General features: G+C 48.1%; 3 protein-coding genes across 4 annotated transcripts; 1 reads left to right on the top strand and 2 right to left on the bottom strand.

The window, feature by feature from the left end:
- On the top strand, positions 1-2069 carry LOC136932549 (myosin regulatory light chain 2, atrial isoform-like). Its single transcript, XM_067227682.1, is given in 8 exon segments — positions 1-131; positions 133-151; positions 378-479; positions 663-738; positions 941-1045; positions 1270-1348; positions 1464-1512; positions 1936-2069. Coding segments are annotated over 8 exon segments (666 nt in total). The 3' UTR covers positions 2041-2069.
- Positions 2070-3712: 1643 nt separating this feature from the next.
- On the bottom strand, positions 3713-9982 carry agpat9l (1-acylglycerol-3-phosphate O-acyltransferase 9, like). Of its 2 annotated transcripts, none has more exons than XM_067227839.1 (14): positions 9871-9982; positions 9113-9312; positions 8612-8678; positions 7482-7630; positions 7193-7338; positions 6802-6876; positions 6571-6660; positions 6345-6438; positions 6044-6159; positions 5407-5462; positions 5220-5305; positions 4825-4953; positions 4647-4726; positions 3713-4322 (listed from the first exon to the last, which is right to left on the bottom strand). In XM_067227839.1, exons 2-14 carry the CDS (start codon positions 9254-9256, stop codon positions 4217-4219), a joined length of 1338 nt encoding a protein of 445 aa, XP_067083940.1. In that variant the 5' UTR covers positions 9257-9312; positions 9871-9982; the 3' UTR covers positions 3713-4216. The 2 variants fall into 2 exon arrangements, with proteins under 2 accessions (XP_067083940.1, XP_067083941.1); XM_067227840.1 differs by having other exon boundaries at positions 9113-9376; positions 9871-9925.
- A 1333-nt stretch (positions 9983-11315) lies between these two features.
- Positions 11316-15279, bottom strand: riok2 (RIO kinase 2 (yeast)). The gene is made up of 10 exons (XM_067227838.1): positions 15141-15279; positions 14693-14825; positions 14474-14590; positions 14201-14376; positions 13681-13769; positions 13206-13397; positions 12927-13019; positions 12287-12763; positions 12013-12115; positions 11316-11487 (listed from the first exon to the last, which is right to left on the bottom strand). The coding sequence occupies exons 1-10, from the start codon at positions 15204-15206 to the stop codon at positions 11326-11328; spliced, it is 1608 nt and encodes a 535-aa protein (XP_067083939.1). The 5' UTR covers positions 15207-15279; the 3' UTR covers positions 11316-11325.
- Between the last annotated feature and the right edge of the window lie 3420 nt (positions 15280-18699).

Here is an 18699-nt window from a genome sequence, read left to right as displayed (position 1 = left end):
ATGGATGGAGTGATGGATGTCCTCATAAGGGCCTGTGGTCGACTACCCAGGTCTATTATAAGAAAGCAGCCGATAAGAAGGGCTGTACTTATACCCTCCCTGGAACATCACACCAGCCAGGGCACGATACACACCCCAGACCCCAGACATGGTGAGTAGCGCTGCCGCGTTCCATATTTCCTCGCTTGTTGAACTGTGTGGGAGCACGGACTAGAACGCGGCAGAGGTATTGTCCCGACTCTCCCGCACGGTCGCTGATTTTTATTTTGTTTTGTCATTTAGCAGACGCACCCTTTCGGTCGAGGGTTTCCGACTGTGAGGGCCATGCGCACGTACGTGTAACCTGCCCTCTGTCTGCCTGTCCACTCGTTCCCCAGGCCAGTAAGAAAGCTGCAAACAAGAGACAGAGAGGAGCCCAGAAGAGCTGTTCCAATGTCTTCTCCATGTTCGAGCAGTCCCAGATCCAGGAGTTCAAGGAGGTACTGTATGACGGAAACGTCCAGAAAAGGCTCAAAAGTGCCTTCCGAATGAAACAGAATCCTTTTCAGGTGTTGGGAAAGACCAAACGGGATGTTAGAAGTGAGAGGGAAAGTGTAAACATGAATGTGGACCGTTGACCGTTGAGAGGATTAGCATTGTGTGTTTGTAATGTTTCCGTCCAGGCGTTTGGCTGCATAGACCAGGACAGAGACGGGGTGATCAAGAAACAGGACCTGAGGGAGACCTACGGCCAGTTGGGTGAGACGTGCGGTGTAGCGCTCTGGGATGTCTCTCCTGTCGCACCTCAGTTGATATCTCTCCTGTAGCCCTCTGTTGATGTGTGCTTCCTGTTCTGTTTGCGATATATCATCACCATTGTGTGTGTGTCTTCCGCGCGTTGTGTGTGTCGTATGTGGCGTTTGTGTGTGGTATGGTGTTTGTGAATGTGTGTGTCCTCCAGGAAAGCTCAACGTGAACGATGAGGAGTTGGATGAGATGCTGAATGAGGGGAAAGGTCCCATCAATTTCACAGTGTTCCTCACTCTGTTTGGGGAAAAACTGAACGGTGAGAACGTTGTTTCGATGGTATTTCAATATTATTCAATACCGTTGTGTCTATATTTGCAGCTAACGGCATCCAGTGCTCGTTACTATTTGCTAATACATAGGTGCACTTGATTTGTCTCACCATGGGACCCCCATAGTCAAATCAAATGTACCTCATGTACTTTCAGATACTTTTCTGTTATGGAACTCTGTAATTGACCCAGGTGTGGTTCCGCCCTGCAGGTACTGATCCAGAGGACACTATCCTGGCTGCTTTCAAACTGTTCGACCCAAACGCAACCGGCTTCGTCAATAAGGACGAGTGAGTTTGACACCGAACTGTCTACATTCCCTCATACACTCCCAGACTTTCAAGCTGTTTGTAGTTTATAATGAAGCTAACATAAGTGACTCTCTGTCTCCCTTTGTATGCAAAGGTTCAGACGATTACTGATGAATCAAGCTGATAAGTTCACCGCTGAAGAGGTTTGTATTTATTTATTTATTTTGAAAATACATTTCCCCTCCTCCTCCCTCCTGCTCCCCCACCCATCCCTCCCCCTACATCCATCTCAGAGATTATAAGGTCAAAAATGACGTTTCAACAGGCTATTACGAATTTATTTGGATTTAATCTTTGTAGCATTTCGTGAATGGATGCCCCTGAGCACGAAAGGGCCCCCTGGTTACTGCACACGGCTCCCCCATTCTCCCAATCCTCCAATTTAACACGATTTGTTTACTTGGGCTCCACAGAAATATGACACAAAGCATGACCCATCGTCTCGTTTTGTACCCCAGCATTCAGCTGTGATAACGGACATAATCAGTTAGCATTCCCTTTTCAATGTGTTGACATGTCTATATCTGTCTCTTGTCCCCCCGTCCCCCCCCTTCCCCTGTCTCCAGGTTGATCAGGCCTTCTCAGTAGCTCCTATTGACGTAGCTGGCAACATAGACTACAAGTCTCTCTGCTACATCATCACACACGGAGATGAGAAGGAAGAATCCTAATGGTGTTTCAATGATTTACTCTTCGGAATCCCGACCCACAATGGCTTTCATCACTGTGCCCGAATAAACCTCAATTGATGTAATCTGGATTATGTGTGTTTTCTGCGCACACACACAAAGATCAACCAATATATGAAGCAGAACAATAGATCCGGGTACCAGATTAAATATGTGCAGAGCTGTTGGAAAAACATGTGTTTCTATTTAATCTCTCTTACTTGCCAGTGTTGGCTCAGACAAGCACCTTCACTTGGGTTTGGGTCTGGTGAACAAACTCACATACAGACCACATGAACACAGTATAAGGAGGCTCCATGCTACTTATTCCCAAACACATGCAGGCCACAGTCAAACAGCCCAGCTGTAAAATTCCATTTCATTTGGGCCCCTGTTGCCGCGGTTACAACAACAAACCCCTTTGAGACTCTACAGAGAGCTGAGGCTGAGGCAAGACAGAAACATTCTCCTGGACTACACACAGATAGCAGAAATACTACCACCAGGGTTAAGACAGTGTCAGATCATCTTACCTCTTTATCTGGCTTTTGTATACATTTTCCATTACATTATTTGTCACTGAGTCTGTTTGGGAGATGTAGTTAGCTAGCTAGCTAGCCAAGATGCCAATATCATCAGGGGCTGCGGGCAGGGTGGATATGGGGGTGGACACCTCCATTGCCTGGACCCCAGACGGGCTGAGGAGAGATGGCAAGCCTGTCAACAGGACCCATGACTCCTACTTGAAAAGGTACAGGAGTGGAGTGTGTTGGTATATTTGGCCCAAGTAAAGTGTGTTGGTGTGAGTCCGGTTTGCCATTTAGGTGTGTTTTGTGCGCTTCACGTGTGTTTGGTTCAGGGCACTTGAGATAGTTAATCTAAGATACTGTAGTTTGGGTATTTACAGTGTTATAGTCATATTAATGATTGGAATGAAAGCACAATACATTTTTCACAACATCAAACTGTAAGAATTACAGTTATATAGTTCTGTCTTCCCTGATACAATACAGTCCTCGCCTGTACCAGGAGTAACAGTAAATTTTTTATCAGAAATGATTGCTATTACACAAGGATCGGTTATGGTTTTATTGCTTGGTAATACAAGTAGTATACTTTGTGTGTTGACTGCTCCTTCAGTCAATAGCAACAGGACAGCGTCTCGTTATCTGGGTTGAGATGCCCACTACTGACCTCTGTAAAACACCTCCTCCTCAACCCTTGGCTCTGCTCTGCTACAACCTCCCTCCTAGGTATCTGGAAACGCACCAGCTAGGAAGGAACCCTGCCAACAAGAACGGTTTAGGGGTGAGGATCTTTCCCGCTAGGCCATCCTACATCCTCAACAAAGACACAGACACAGATCGCACTTAGGTGTTTCTGGAACTGTCTATGCTAACGAAGCTTTTGTGTCGGATTCCACCCCAGGATGCCAGTCAGCACCCGGTAGGGTCACAGGGTGTGCACACCGGTTCAGATCACTCCACAAATGCGGGGGATCAGCAGCAAGCGCGCAGCGACGCCACGGGCAAGCCTGCCAGCGGACACAGCTCCAGGACGTCGAAGACATGCGTCCTGCTATGACAGGGACGAGCCTTTCATGCTGACACTGCTGACACGTGCAGTGTCGGTGAGATAGAAACCTCATGTGTTACTTTCCTCCAGTTTACATACCACAAATGTGTTTGTGCCATTTTCTGTTTTGCGCTTGATGACGTGTCTGTGAATACATAAATGGTTTGCAACAAAACAAAGAGATAAGGTCATCTTTAGGTCTTAGGCGAACATTTATTTCAAGACAATTAGCAGGCTGATCAGACTGATCAGGAGAAACTGTGAATGATCAGTAGCAGCACATGATCAACAACAACAAAAAACATGGTAAACATTGGATCTTTCTCATCAAACTGAGACAAACGTAATTACAGATTTGATATCCATCGTCTGATAAACACCCTGAGACATCCAGTCATTCGCTGAATTAATGCAGTGCTTTATGAGCCAAACACACGTCCTCTTCTGGTGGCTCCGCCTCTCGTCAAGATTAGCTGCACTTGTCCGCGCAGCGTGGTGTCATTTCCCTTAAATGTGTGATGTCATTTCCTGTCGTTTTGGATCCAACAGAATGGTCGGCCACTTCCACACAGAAAGGAGAGGTGATAGAGTGGGTGTGTGTGTGTCAGTCGCTGCTGCTGTCTTCTGATCCCAGCACCATGTTACAGTACTGCTTCTGCTGCTCCTCCTTAAACGTGTCCTTCACCTTGTCCCTCTTTAGTCCTCCATCCCTGCATGGACACACACACACACACACACTTTAGAAGTAATCGATGCTGGGATGAGGATGAGTGAGGAGGATGAGTGTGGTGGATGAGTGGGGAGGATGAGGGGGGTGGATGAGTGGGGTGGATGAGTGGGGTGGATGAGTGGGGTGGATGAGTGGGGTGGATGAGTGGGGTGGATGAGTGGGGTGGATGAGTGGGGTGGATGAGTGGGGTGGATGAGTGGGGAGGATGAGTGGGGAGGATGAGTGGGGAGGATGAGTGTGGTGGTGAAGGAAGAGGATGAGTGTGGAGGATGAGTGTGGAGGATGAGTGTGGGGCTCCTCTCACCAGGACAGGTCCACCAGGCCTCCCTTGTGAGCGATGGCAGACTTCACTCTGTTGGCAAACTGCACAGCATCTTCTCCCTCCTGCTCACACACAGGATGAGGCGAGTGTGTCAAACAAGGGGACGTGTGTGTGTGTGTGTGTGTGTGTGTATGTGTGTGTGTGCCCGTGTCAAACCCACCTGTTGGTGCATGGCAGGCAGGTACCAAACGTTGCAGACGATGGCCCAGCTGGTCATCATCCGCAGCAGATAGCTGATCATGTTGTACTTACTGCTGTTCCAGAATGCATCACCAAACTGTAGGTCGTACTGCAGGACCACATACATGCAGCATCATATCACTAACGCGGTACCATGTAACTGTCACATGCGCAAATGCATACAGCATTATTACATATAGTATTATACGCCATCATTTATCACTATCAGTATTATAGGCTATCACATGCGCAAATGCATCATGTAGTATTATACACCATCACATCACAATCACAGCCTTATTTCACTATCATAAAACTTAGTATAATACTCAAATAACATACTGTATCCTACCAGTATAATATTGAATAACATACCTTGATAGCCACAGGATAAATGGTTCCACCGATTTCAAAGCTCCCTTTTTTAAACATCATGACTGACGTGTTGTTGACGCAGGTTCCTGCATGTGGACACCAAAGACACACGGCTGCTAGAGGCATGCACACACACTTGATCTGGGCTGTGTTTGCGTTGCTGAGGCAGTCTCAGTGCTGCACTCACCCTCTGGGAAGATCAGGATGGGCAGCTTGGTCTTGTCGTTGACGTGGTCCTTCAGCCTGAGGCAGCCATGGGGGTTAAAGCACGTACACAAACTTTCAGGGAATTACAGAGTGTAGCCGAGAAAGAGATCCAGTCATTTGCATAGGGTTGTACAGTGTCCTTTCACCTCATACACACTTACAAACCTGGCAACCCTCCGGCCCATGCCTCAAACCTGGCAACCCTTGGACCAATGGCCCAAACCTGGCAACCCTTGGGCCCATGCCCTAAGCCTGGCAACCCTTGGGCCCATGCTACAGGAGGAACAACATGTTTGAAACATAGCTGCAGCTGAATACCAATAATGGGAGTGGCCTCTCTGAGTGTTAGCATGAGGCAGGGCTCCATGCGTGAATGTGTCTTGGCTTGTCTGTGCCGAGTGGTTAGACTGTGGTCACCAGAATTCTGTCCTGAAACATGACACACTCCATACAGGCTGCTCAACATGACCGTAGGGGTAAATGTTGAACACAACAGCACAGAACAACATACACACTGTACTGCACTGTATGAAACAGTTTATTACTAGTAGGAGCCCTACAGTAATCCATAACAATGTAAACGCCATGATATGCAACGCTCACAGCTGCAGACTCACCTCTTGGACACGAGGTGGCGATCTTTCATCTCGGCTCTCTCGAACCAGATGTGAGGGCAGGAGCGCACCATGGCTCGCTGCAACACGCCGATGAGACCTCCATGAACCTGACCCACCTGTGGAGTCCCACACGACACGCCACAACCAAACAGAACCCTTCAGAACATGCCAGAACACGTGGGAGCATTTGGGGAAACACACTGAGAACAGTCCACGCGAGTCGAGAACACTCGCGATTAAAACCCCTGTCCGTTTAAAGAATGAACGAGCAAGTTCAGGGACCCGTCTTTAAGACACCCACCATGGCATAGCAACCGTCGTTACAGAGGATGACAATGTCGATCGGTGACGTATGATTGGCTACACAGATTCCTCCCTTTTTGGGGCGGTTTTCTCTGGAAACACACACACACACACACCTAGTGTTAGGGGGTTACTGAATGGTTGTAGTGAGTGTACGGTCGATGTTCTGGACTGAGGGTGTGCAGTGTGTGTGGGGGGGGAGGGGGGGGGGGGGAGAGACTCACTTGTTGTGGTAGTGGATAGTGGCTGACAAACCTCTGGCACAGATCCTGTAGCACATTATATGAGCCCACTCACTCAGGAAGAACTTTAGTCTGAACACGCACGCACGCACACACACACACACACACACACACACACACACACAGGAGTGAGAACAGCAGGATACCTACAGCAGGCTACGTTGTGTGTTCAGCTCAGTGTTAAGGTAACCGTATACGCGGATAGGTAGGTACCTGCAGTTTGGCATCAGACCCACAGTAGAGGTACCGATCACCAGCCATGTTAGACCGATGGTCGCCAGCGTAATCCTGGAAGACACATTGAGTCACACTCTCCACCTACACAGCCTGGACCCTGCTGACCAGAGGGGCTGAGGCCGGGGGGGGGGGGGGGGGGGGGCGTGGGGTCTCAGGGTGAAAGGTCACAATGTGGTCCAAGTTCCCCACGGTCCAGAGCTGAGCACAGGTGTGTGTGTGCGCGTGTGTATGAGTAAGTATGTGTGCAGGTGCGTGAGTGAATGTGGGCGAGTGTACGTGCGTGTGTATATTCAATTTAAAACTTTCTTTCACTCGCAAGACAATGTGTGAGTATGAGTGCAAGTGGGCGTGTGTGTGTGTGTGTTACCTGAGAGGGGCGAGGATGCAGTATCGGATGAACACCCCCAGGCCCCAGACCACAGTCAGTTTCAGGCTGATGTAGTGGAAGTCAATGTTGGTCCGCGTCAGCAAGTTCCACGACACCAGCTCCTCCGAGGTGAAGCGCTGGGTCACCTAGGGGGTCAGGGAGGTCACCAGGGTCAAACTGTCACAGGGTGACACCCAAGTCAAGGCATGTGAGCTCAAAGTAAATCAACCCTGGATATGTTCCCGGTGGGCACGATGACCTTTCTATTTCAATAACCCCCAGAATGCACCTCATCTTCAACAATGCTTTCGATCCCTCGACGCCCGAAGTAGAAACAGTCGCTCAGGGTGAAGTCGCCCCCTAGTGTTGATTTGGGGCGACTGAGTCTCAACTCCCCCAGTTCCTTCTCCATGGAACCATTATGTCTCTGGATCAAACCTGGGGGTTACACACACACACACACACACACACACACACGTATAAACATCCTCCTCACATTCTCTTGTAACATAACATGAATCGATCCAAACTATCAAAAGTGGACACACACACACACGCAGACAGGCAGCTGGCTGAAAGGTCTTTTAGAGAGTCCTAAGCTAGTCTCCTGGTGCCGGCCTTGTGTTTGGTTATCTGGGCCACCTGGAGATAAGAGGGTATTTAAAGTGATCAAGGAACACTGGTAACTGATAACGGACGTTGGGTGAGTGTGTGTGTGTGTGTATGAGTGTGTATGTGTGTAAAGTAGGTCTGAAGACGGTCACTGTGAAATGTTCTGGAGTGTGTTACTGATAACTCCCAGGACAAAGTCTAGGAGTCGCATAGACAGTTCTTTGGCCTCAATCAGTCAAAGCTCAGCCTGGGGCTGCGCACCATGTGTCCTTGAAGCTCTCTGAAACGTTGCTTTATATTGTCAGTTGGTGACAAGTCCTCCAGAGAGACTACACACACACACACACACACAGGGTGTGTATGTGGACGAGCTCTCAGGGTTTGACACCTTGCCAGTACATCAGGAACTTGTCCTGACTCGGATGCACAATCCGACATACCAACGTTGCACAATCCAGGATATGACAAGCGAGTCGTACCGGCAAGGGTTGTGATTAACGTTACTCAGGAAGTCTGTCCCATGCTTCTGAGCTAGTGCCCCAGTGAGAATTACAGCACACAGTCTCACTGAAACACAAACTTGACACTGCATGCAATCCATCCATCCTTCTCTAACCTCTCCCCACAAGGGCATAGATTTGGCTTGAACATTGAAGTAACATAACACAACATTTATACTAGTCAAACAGCGTTGTCGTTTGAATATTTGGGGGGGTTCCCTCACCCCCCCCCCCCCCCCCACACACAAACTACGCTCCTTGTCTCCCCACCTCCGTCCCTCTGTGTCTGGGATCTGGTGGTACTTACTGCTGGATGGCGATGCCTGGATCATCTGTTGCTCCCTGTTCTCCTTCTGTAGTCTCAGAGTGGCCCACTGCAAGACCAGAGAGAGAAGAGCACCGTTACTGTCTCTGCTGCCCCACAACAGACCCTGCTCCCCCCCCCTCCCCATCGCCCTCTCCACACGCAGCCCTGCTACACCCAAACTCTACTACCTCCATCCAGTAAAACCACCAGGACTGATTTGTTATTCCTCTCTCCTCCACTTTCTCTCCAAAGTGCATTTCAAAGACAAAGTGCTTTATTTGTCACATGCACCGAATAGTATGGCATCATCAGGAAAGGGAAATTATTGTGACCTGCCACGCAACACCAATGCAGTAGCGTAAAAAGAAAATATTAAGATATTTAAAACATAAAAAAACATTTAAAAACTTGGACAAAGGATTTGAGGAGACAAGGAAGGAACTGGGGGGGAATCCATTTAGGATCCAGGACGAGCCTGAGGCAGTGAGCGAGTAGGCCTACCTCCAGCATTTTGATGAGGATGTCCATGTAGGTCTCAGAGATGCCCAGGGAGAAGCCGAACATGGCCGGGACCATGATGAGAGCCAGGACGAGGCACCACCACACCTTCACCAACCAGAAGGCCACCAGCCAAAAGTCCTCCATCGCTGCAGCAGGCCCTCTCTCGCTTTCTGGCACTTTCTATCCCTCTCTCTGTTACTCTGAAGGAGAGGGGAGCAGAGCGGAGGAGAGCAGGGGAGAGCAGAGGAGGAGAAGAGAGGAGATCTGGGTTGTCAGACCCAACCATATTAAACCTCTTGGAGTGTATATTCTGACTACATAACTTGATGTGAACACAACAGGTATGTTCATCATTAGAACTTCCGAGTCAAAAGGCAATATAATAAAGAAAACATATACTCGGATGAAAGAGAGACCAGTCTAAAGCTATGATAAAAACAACCACAAGTAACAAATCAATGTCAAGACTGTCATTGCGTGTAGTCCGCTGTTCTGTTTTGGAGCGTGGCACATGACGCCTGGTGACAAAAATAAACCCAACTTTACTAAGTTCAGTATGGACGACCACTATCTGACAATGGTTTGCTCACAGAAATCTATTCAAGCGTCATCAGATTTAGACCACTGTCTTTAAAGACCAACCGCAACTTTTTAGAGTAACCTATTACAATTAGGGTGGACTTTTCTTATGAACAGTTTAGGTTCTCACACTTTCCCGCATATTTTACCTGGCTAGGCAGCCTCCCGCTATATCTTACCGGCTGAAATTCAGTCCATGTCCTTGTGCAGGATCAGCAACTCCGACAGCAGGGAACTTCGTTTGGGGTCGAAGGAGCAGGGGACTGTATACTGCTCCTACTATAGTAGGTTGACGCCCGGCTCTGGATCAAAGTTCATTGTGTCATAGCGAACAGCGACTCCCCGTGGTCAAACCGGTTACTGCACGTCGTGGGGAAATTATCAGCTTACGTTGAAACGCAAATTATGAACAGCACCTGTTGGCAATTAAGTCCGCTTATAAAATGCGACCTTGGGGTCCTTTTCTTAAATCACTTGAATAGATAACGGGTCGTGTTCTTTTGGCTCGTTTAAAAAATGGTTGATTGTTAGGAAAATATGTCTAGCGACTGCATTGATTAAAGACACACACTGCTCAGCCTCAGCTGCTATGCACGCGAGACTGGTAGAAGGTTTGCATTTCGTGTATTATTAGCACGTTTATCAAACCTGTATTAACAGCAGTTGGTCGATTATTGAAATACATTATTAGTATTTCAAACACATTTTTAATGGCAGCCCTGGAACACAGTTAACAAACCAAAGACTATCACCCAGCCAACGCACCCATGTGGGGTCCAAATGAGTTGTATCTGGGCTGAAATGTGGGGCCCAGTCATTTTTGTCCTCAGTTTCCATGGAGGAACCACATGGCTTGATGATGGACTCCATATTTGGCACACATGGTTAACCTAGGTTTCTTTCATTTGGCCAATAGGAGTCTCCCTACATGGGTTGATGATGGGACTCAACTAGTTCTTATATAGTACTCTTATCTGAGAGGAAGGACCATGTGGACAGATACTATCCCCTCATACCCCCCCCCCCCCTCCTCTTCCAGCTTCTACAAGGACATGCATTATGTTCATTTAGAAGAGCCTTTTATTCAAAGAGACGTATAGGGGATTCAAACCTGCAACCTTCCGACCTCCAGTTAAAAGATCTGAGCTATACCCACCCCATCACATGATCAGTTTGTCACGCCAGTGGAGAACTGCAAAAAAATCAGTGAAGCGCACACGTTCCACTTCCGTTGTCCGTGTGACTGTTTTATTGTCGTTGCTGTCAAGGGAAGGTTACACGGTTTGATTGACAGCGGCCACAGTGCACACGAGCCAGGGAGCTGTCTGTGGCAGGTCGTCACAGCCTGTCACACTGCCCCCTCCTGTCGTCCTCCTGTCCTCCTCCTCCTCTTCACGGCCTCCTTCCCAGTCTGACGGCTGGTCTGATGACGACTTGGGGGCGACGTGATGCATGTCTTAATAGTCCAAAGTCATTTCCTTTCCTCTTTGTGTTTCCTCTAGCTAGGCATTTCACGTCAGAGAAACCTCCTCTCCTCTCTCCTTCTCCTCTCCCCTCCCGTCTCCTCCTCCCCTTCCCTCTCCCGTCTCCTCCTCCCCCTCCCCTCTCCTCCCCTCCTCCTCCTCCCCCTCCTCTCAGCCCCAGAAGGAGGCGCTCTCCAGGCTGGACTTGATGTTGTCGTTGTTCTCCCTCCTCTCCTGGGTCACCAGGTTGGCCTCCCCCTTCTGCAGTCTCCTCCGCTGGGCGGCCTTCTGCTGCTGGCTCAGCTGCCGGCGCACCTTCTGACGCACCACGTCCTGAAAACACGTCACCACGTCAAAACGTCACGCGACACGCCACATCAACGTGTCCTGGCTCCTGTCACGACAGACTCACAGCCACGCTTTCCGCGTCGCGGTCCGTGACAAGCCTAGAGAGGAAGGCGAATCCAAACGACCACCCCAGCTCCAACTCCACCGATGCACTAATAAGGTGTTTCGGAGATGTATGGAGTACAGTAGACCAACATGGCTTCCAGTGCTGTAGCAGGTGTAATAGCTCTGGAGTGGGAATCAACCTTGTTCGTGCATTGGTAGAATTAGGGTTGAGGTGGCCATTAGAATGTCCCTTTCTTCGGCTACAACTAAAATGATTCACATAACACAACCAAGCAGAGGATCTGTACTATCAGACACAGTAGCTGATGACAGACCAGCTCCTACACGCACACATGAAAACAAAACGTTTGAATCGGAGGATACCAGACGACATGCTAAGTGTGACATGGGTAAGTAACGACATGATGGCAGACAAGTTGTGTGTGTGTGTGTGTGTGTACTAACCGGAGGTATGGTGGAGCAGCTCCCTGTACTGCCCATGGTGGCTTCACTGTCTGTTCTCCGACGTCTACTGTGCTCAACCACATGGAGGAGGCTGTCTGAGTCTCTGTAGGGTAACACACACGCACACACACACACACACACACACACACCACACCACACCACAATAAGCACAAGGGAAATTGGATGTCATGCAGACTGATTCATGGGGTTTAATCATAGGCGGGTAAAGTGTGATTTGTCACAGTCTAGCGAACGAAACGCTGGTCACGTTTACCTGAATGGTTTGAACTCTTTGTTAACTGCAGACAGGTCCAGCAGGTCTGGACAGGCATCTTCCCCTTCCTTCTCCTCCTCATCGTCACCTCTCCCCTCGTCTCCCTCCTTCCCCTCATCCGCCTCATCCCTTCCGTTAACCTGGGAAGCGTCGGTCGGTCTCGGACGCCCTCCTTCTCTCCTCTCCTCCTCCCTCTCCTCTCTCCGCTCCTCCTCCTCCACCCTCTCCTCAGACTGGGGGGGGGTGTCTGTCTGCGGGTCGCACACTTTCAGCCCCTCCAGTTCCAGCATAGCATGTCTGTATTCCTCCAGGTCTACGCTGTCCTCCCCTTCATCTCCAGCCTCCCCCTCCCCGTCCTCCTCCTCCTCCCCGTCCTCCTCGTCCTCGGGTCCTGCAGGCTGCAGCAGGGCCGCATCTCTCTCCAGGTCCTTGGTGAAGCCGCTGGCGGAGATCTCCACGTCGAGGGACACGGAGCGCCTGCGGGACATGAGCCGTGCCGCGCACACACACACACACACACACGTCATGAATGGAAACATAAAAGCACCGAACAGTTCTTTGTGATACCTAGCTACTGCTAGCTATTGTACTCTTCTCCTCTGTGCTCTCCCCCCCCCCCCCCACACACACACACACTCACCGGATGTCTTTGAATGTTGGGTACACTTCGCTCTCGTAGTTAAATCGCCTCGCGAAGAAATCTCTGATACATTTGACATCACGGTCAAAGTACCTGTTGAAAAAACACTGGTAGAGTTAAGCCAACCCCGTTGGATCAAGTCACATGTTTGAATGCCCTCTGTAAATCGCATTGAACAAAAACGAAATAAACATGATTTATATTTTATAACATTATATTTGTATTATTATTCAACAGTAACATATTTTACTCCATTTTGTGTGTGTGTGCCTCTCTCACCACTCAGCGTTGTAGTGCGTGGTGGACACCATCTGTGGGAAGTCGATCAGCGTCACGTGATCCTGGTCGTCCACCATCAAGTTGAACTCGTTGAAGTCGCCGTGGATCAGGCCGTGATTGGCCAGTTTCACCAGTAGCTCCATGAGCTCGTTGAAGAGGGAGGGCGGGTCTTCCAGCTTCCGCACCTGACACCTGCCCCGGCAACAACAACACACACACACGGGACAGCCAATGAGAAGGCTGGGATCGGCACACACGTCCACGCAAAGGGGCTAGGAGGATGGGAGAAAAAAAAAAAAACTGAAATAGAAAGGAAAGAGAAAGAAAGGTCTAGATTCTGGGAAAGGTCTCCAAGGAATTCGAGATCTAGAAAGGTCTTCTAGACTCGAGCAGAAAAGGTTGTCGGGTTCAGAACAGACGAGCCAGAGGCTGGAGGGATGAACAGAGCTAGTGCGTGGGGACGTGCGCTACTGACAGTGGGTATCCGTTGATGAGCTCCATCACCACGGCGTGCCTGTTGTAGTCCACGGGCTTGGGGACAGGAAACCCTCGCTCGTACAGCGCCTGGAAGGGGGACACCGCCCAGGCCACCACACCCTCACATCAACACCATGGAGCCCAAACGTGCTACACTATACAGACACGCCGTTATTCTTAGGTTAGAACTCTGTATTGTTAAGTAACAGTTTGTTTATTGTTGAGTTGCAGCAACCATCATTATGTTTATACATTCATTGCTTATTATTCGTTGTAATTTATATATTTGTAATGTTCCAGCTAATTATGACTATTAGTAGTAGTCAAGTAAAAAAATTACTTGTAGACCCAACTACTAAATAACTTTCAAGTTATGAAACATGATAATGACTTAACTGGTATGTATAATACTTTCTCTATTCCTTTAGCTGACCCAAATAGAATCAAATCTTAATTGCGTAGCCCTATTAACAAGCAATGTCACAGAGGGCTTCACAGATGCCCATATCAGCTGGTACCTTCATGTAGGCATACTCCTTCGTGGCAGAGAGGCGAGAGAGGTAGAGCCAAGACATGTTCTTCCTTCCTTTGTGGTAGTCTCTCTTGTTCTTCAAGTTCCTAAAGGAGGTGCGTCCAAGTCTGTGCAGCTTCAGAGCGTACTGGTCGCCCTCTGGACTGGCCACGATGTAGATATCTACATGAGAGCGAGGATAAACATATTGCTTCAGAACACGAACAAGAGCAAACTTGATTAACAGTTAAATCAACAACAAAAAACAGCGTTTTCTTGCCGGACTCTTTCCCAACGCCCATCTGGTTTCCGACAGAGATGAGCACTTCGCGTGAACAGAAGGTCTTCAGTGCCAGGTAGTCGTAGCCTCCGTTATTTAACCTGTAGCCATGGACAGCTTAACACACACACAGGAGTTTTCAGTAGCATGTCATTGAATGCCTTCAATCGGTTATTCGTGTCAGGTCCGCTCTATGACGGTCATTCTGAGTGGCCTTACCCTTAGTGTGCTCGTAAGCCACCAGTTTGTGCTTGACCAGCTCTATCTTGTTGCAGCCCCCGTGTTTCAGGCTGGCGATGGAAGACAGCAGATTCACTGGGACGATCTCATGATTCTTCATCCCCATCTCAACCTGCAATGTATTACGTCCAGGACGGAGGAGTATATAAAATGAAGGCTTGCTAACTTTATAACTAAGAGCGGCTGCTTCACCTGTCAATGAATGTTTAAAGGTTAGCTGCTATCTAGCCTCGGCACTACTTAGCAGTTGCTAGTTGGCTATTTATTCCAAATGCTAGTGCTAATCTGACTTGCGTTTTGAAAGACTTGTACTGAGTAGAACGTGTAAGTATGAGTGACATTGGGGGCTTTTTATATACTTTCTAACTATTAGCTCAGTTAGCTTGCAAGCTAAAGCGAAAAATAGAATAGCAATAGAGCAACTTACGGCTGTGAGGACTCGGAAATCATCTCTAGATAAATACCGCAACACCACAACATTTAATTTGCCCATATTTAGGCTTTTAGTAATACACTACACGGGAATAATCAGCTAATATGTTTTGGTTCTCATTCTGGTATGTAAACACGTGGAATTGAAAGAGGAAGTGATGTGTTAGTCACTCGTGCGGGTAGCCAACGCCACACACGGAGCTTTGACTGCCCTCTAGCGGTGCCCTGACGATTTGAGATCAATAACAAAGCGAAACACCACAATTCAACTCAATTATGAAGTACATAAATTTAATAGTAGAACAAAATCTTGAAATATAATCGAAGGCTAGGCCTTGAAATTTGAAATGGTGTTAATATTTTGATATCGAGGGAGCTCGAGTGTGATGAAAGAGCGCTTCCTGAGGTACTGCTGTCCTCCAAAACGGCCCCTTATGTAGGCCTATGCGCTCGTTCACCCCTCCTCATAAGTAGGTGACAAAATATCTAAATTCACACACTCACTGTAGTCGGTGATTAGAAAGGTATTAAGGCAAGCTATGCGCTCCTAATATCCTCTAGACCAGTGGTTCTCAAAGTGGGGTCCGCGAGCCATAGCCAAGGGGTCCGCGAAATAATTTGCCATAAATTATAACATTGGAAAATGTTGCTGTATCATTAAAAATGAAAAATATATTATAATCTAAAGATGGGGACCATTTGCACCAATAAAAAAAGCATATTGTGTCCAGTTAAGAGCACAAAGGGTATGCTGAATGGGTGTTACGAGTATGGTCGGGTCCTGACCATATTCACCCCTGTAAGGGGTCCCTGGCCCCCAAAAGTTTGAGAACCCCTGCTCTAGACTGAGTAATAAAGGCAGAGTTTGGATCCATGGTACAGGCCGTGTGTAGTCGTACCCTGGACTATTAGATTACAATTTATGCACAATACAATGCACAATTATGCCATAAAGTAGAATAATAATCAGAATTCGGTTTATTCGCCATGTACGTATGTTATACAAACACGGAATTTACTGTGGCAGGGAGGTGCAAAACACTAAACATATACGAATCTTAAATTAAGTACAAGTACAAAAGTATCTATTAGTAACTATTTCTAAGAACTAAACAATCTAAGAATACAACAATTTAAATATAAAATAATATATATATAAAAATAAGAATGAGCAGTGTGAGTGGTCAACATTGTGTAGGCACTGAATGACATCATTACATAATGATAAATAAATACAAATATTGAACTCATACAAGATTATGCATAATGTGACCAACACAACACATACACAGACATGTGTCTGCATGCATGTCATTGTGGAGGCTAACCTTATTGACATCTTTCCTTTTAGCCCCTGGAGGTTAGAGGTGAGGTCTCTCCCGATACACATGTCCATAAATCATCCGTCATGTCATCCTATATGTGATATTGGGAGCTATACTGTGTATCCACATTTTGGCCCTTGACCTACTCCCGTCCCGACAGGAAGGGCTGAAGGATGGATATAGGCTTGAGGAGGAAAGGCGAAGGTCACAGCATCTCTCAGGAATAGAGTTCACACGTCTCGTGTCCTGCGCTCGTCTTTCAGATAGAAGGAGGATTGAGTGACGGTAACTATCTCTGGCCTTCAGGGTTGGGGCGGGGGGGGGGGGGGGGGGGGGGGGGGGGGGAGGAGGAGGAGGCAAACTGCTGCAGCTGCAGTCGGACGACATTTACTTTCCATGAATGTTTTATTTAGAAACGACTGCAACGATGGCCATGACGTAGCTAATGCCACTCGGCCCGATGTGATTCAGTACGAGACAATGAACAAGGTTTGGAGAGGGTGCGCGTATGTATGTCATGACGCTTTTGAAGCAGCAGGGCGCAATATTGTCTCTTTGAGTGTATTATTGTGCAGTGGAACTCTGGGGTTAGCAGGGTTTGGAAGCACATGGCCTCTACTCCATTTTGGCCTCCTCTGTTTGAAACAAAGGTGGGGGGCTACGTCTCAGGCTGTTAACCGACAAGACAACTCCGCCAACCATTCTGGAGTCAACTGGGAATGACATGACCAGTTTTGCTACGTTGACATACACTGCAGCAACATTAAACAACCAGTATCTCCTTGTACCTGGATCTGTACTAACCCAAAATTGTGGCTTACTTTTTCATTAAGGTTTTACATTTACCTGCCTAACAGGTTTCTCTTAAACTCCAGGGCTGCTTACTGTATAGGCAGTTGAAATGTGTCAGCATGCATTATCCAAAGGATTTGCATAGCATTCACTATGATCACAGGCCTACAACAGCCAAATATTGAGAAAACTGTTTTTTATGCCGAATTAACAGTCAAAGGCAACTATATAAAGTATTTTGAGAGAATATGGACTGTAATACACTTCAAGTCCGTCTCAGGTCAAACAAGCTATTTCAGTTCAGTGTAAGTGCAGAGTGCTATGATTCAGTACATTGGTTACAGCTATGTGAGGGTTTTTTAAGTGGGTATATCTCACATGGGGGGCCCAACATTCCACTCTGTAGCAACACTGAGGAGAAGAAAGTTTTAGAACTCCTAGATTCAAAACTGCTGTTTGACTTTCTCTCTCTCTCTCTCTCTCTCTCTCTCTCTCTCTCTCTCTCTCTCTCTCTCTCTCTCTCTCTCTCTCTCTCTCTCTCTCTCTCTCTCTCTCTCTCTCTCTTTCTGCACCTTTCCTCCCCCCAGACCCCCTGCCTGCGTGGATATGAACACATCTGGGCCACGGAGAAGAGTGAAATAGGTTCAAGCCCCGAGGCGAGTGAACGAGAGGCAGACTGGCTGAAAGACTGAGGAAGAAAGGAAGCACGCCTGCGCGCACACGCCTGTGTGGATACACACGCGTGTGTCTGCATACATGTGTGCGTGTGTACACATGTGCGTTTGTGTGTATGCATACGGTATGTGTTTGTGTGTGTGTGCGCGTGTTTTTGTGTGTGTCTGCATGTGTATGAGTGTGCGTTCGTCCTGTTGTCTGGTGAGCAGTCACAGTTGCTTCAGTTGGGGGGATGGACTCAATTTGGATTCTCCAAATCTTTCTTTCTTTAAACCCTGCCAGCCCATCTCCTCTTCTGGGCTCCCTCATTTAAATATGGCCGGGGGTGACGAGTAGCTTATTCTAACATGCCCAGCCATGTGAGACGTAGGAGGGGTGATGTGAGGTGGGGTGGGGGAGTTCTGTAAGTGTGTTTGTGTACATCGGTGTGTGAGTGTGTGGGTTTGTGTGTGTGCGCGGGTGGGTCTATTGGTGTGTGGCTGTGGGTGTGGGTCTGTGGCTGTGTGTGTGTCGATGTGTGTGTGTCTGGGTCTGTGTGTTTCGCTGTGTGAGTGGCTCTGGGTGTGGGGGTTTGTTGACAGAACACATTCCCGCAGGTCCCTAGAGTTGAGGAAGGTATGCAGGGGTAGGGAGGCCATAGGACACAGGGTTTGTCCCTAAGATAAGGCTGCGGCTCGGAACACTGAATATACCTTCAGAAAACAGGAACTTTCACTTGCCAGGTTGGCTGGAGTTCTCTGATTCCAAACTGGAACAGGTCTA

Source organism: Osmerus mordax, chromosome 24, assembly GCF_038355195.1.
Source record: "Osmerus mordax isolate fOsmMor3 chromosome 24, fOsmMor3.pri, whole genome shotgun sequence".
In the NCBI taxonomy this organism is placed as follows: domain Eukaryota; kingdom Metazoa; phylum Chordata; class Actinopteri; order Osmeriformes; family Osmeridae; genus Osmerus; species Osmerus mordax.
The sequence above is the reverse complement of the archived record's forward strand: the minus strand, read 5'-3'. Positions and strand labels throughout refer to the sequence as shown.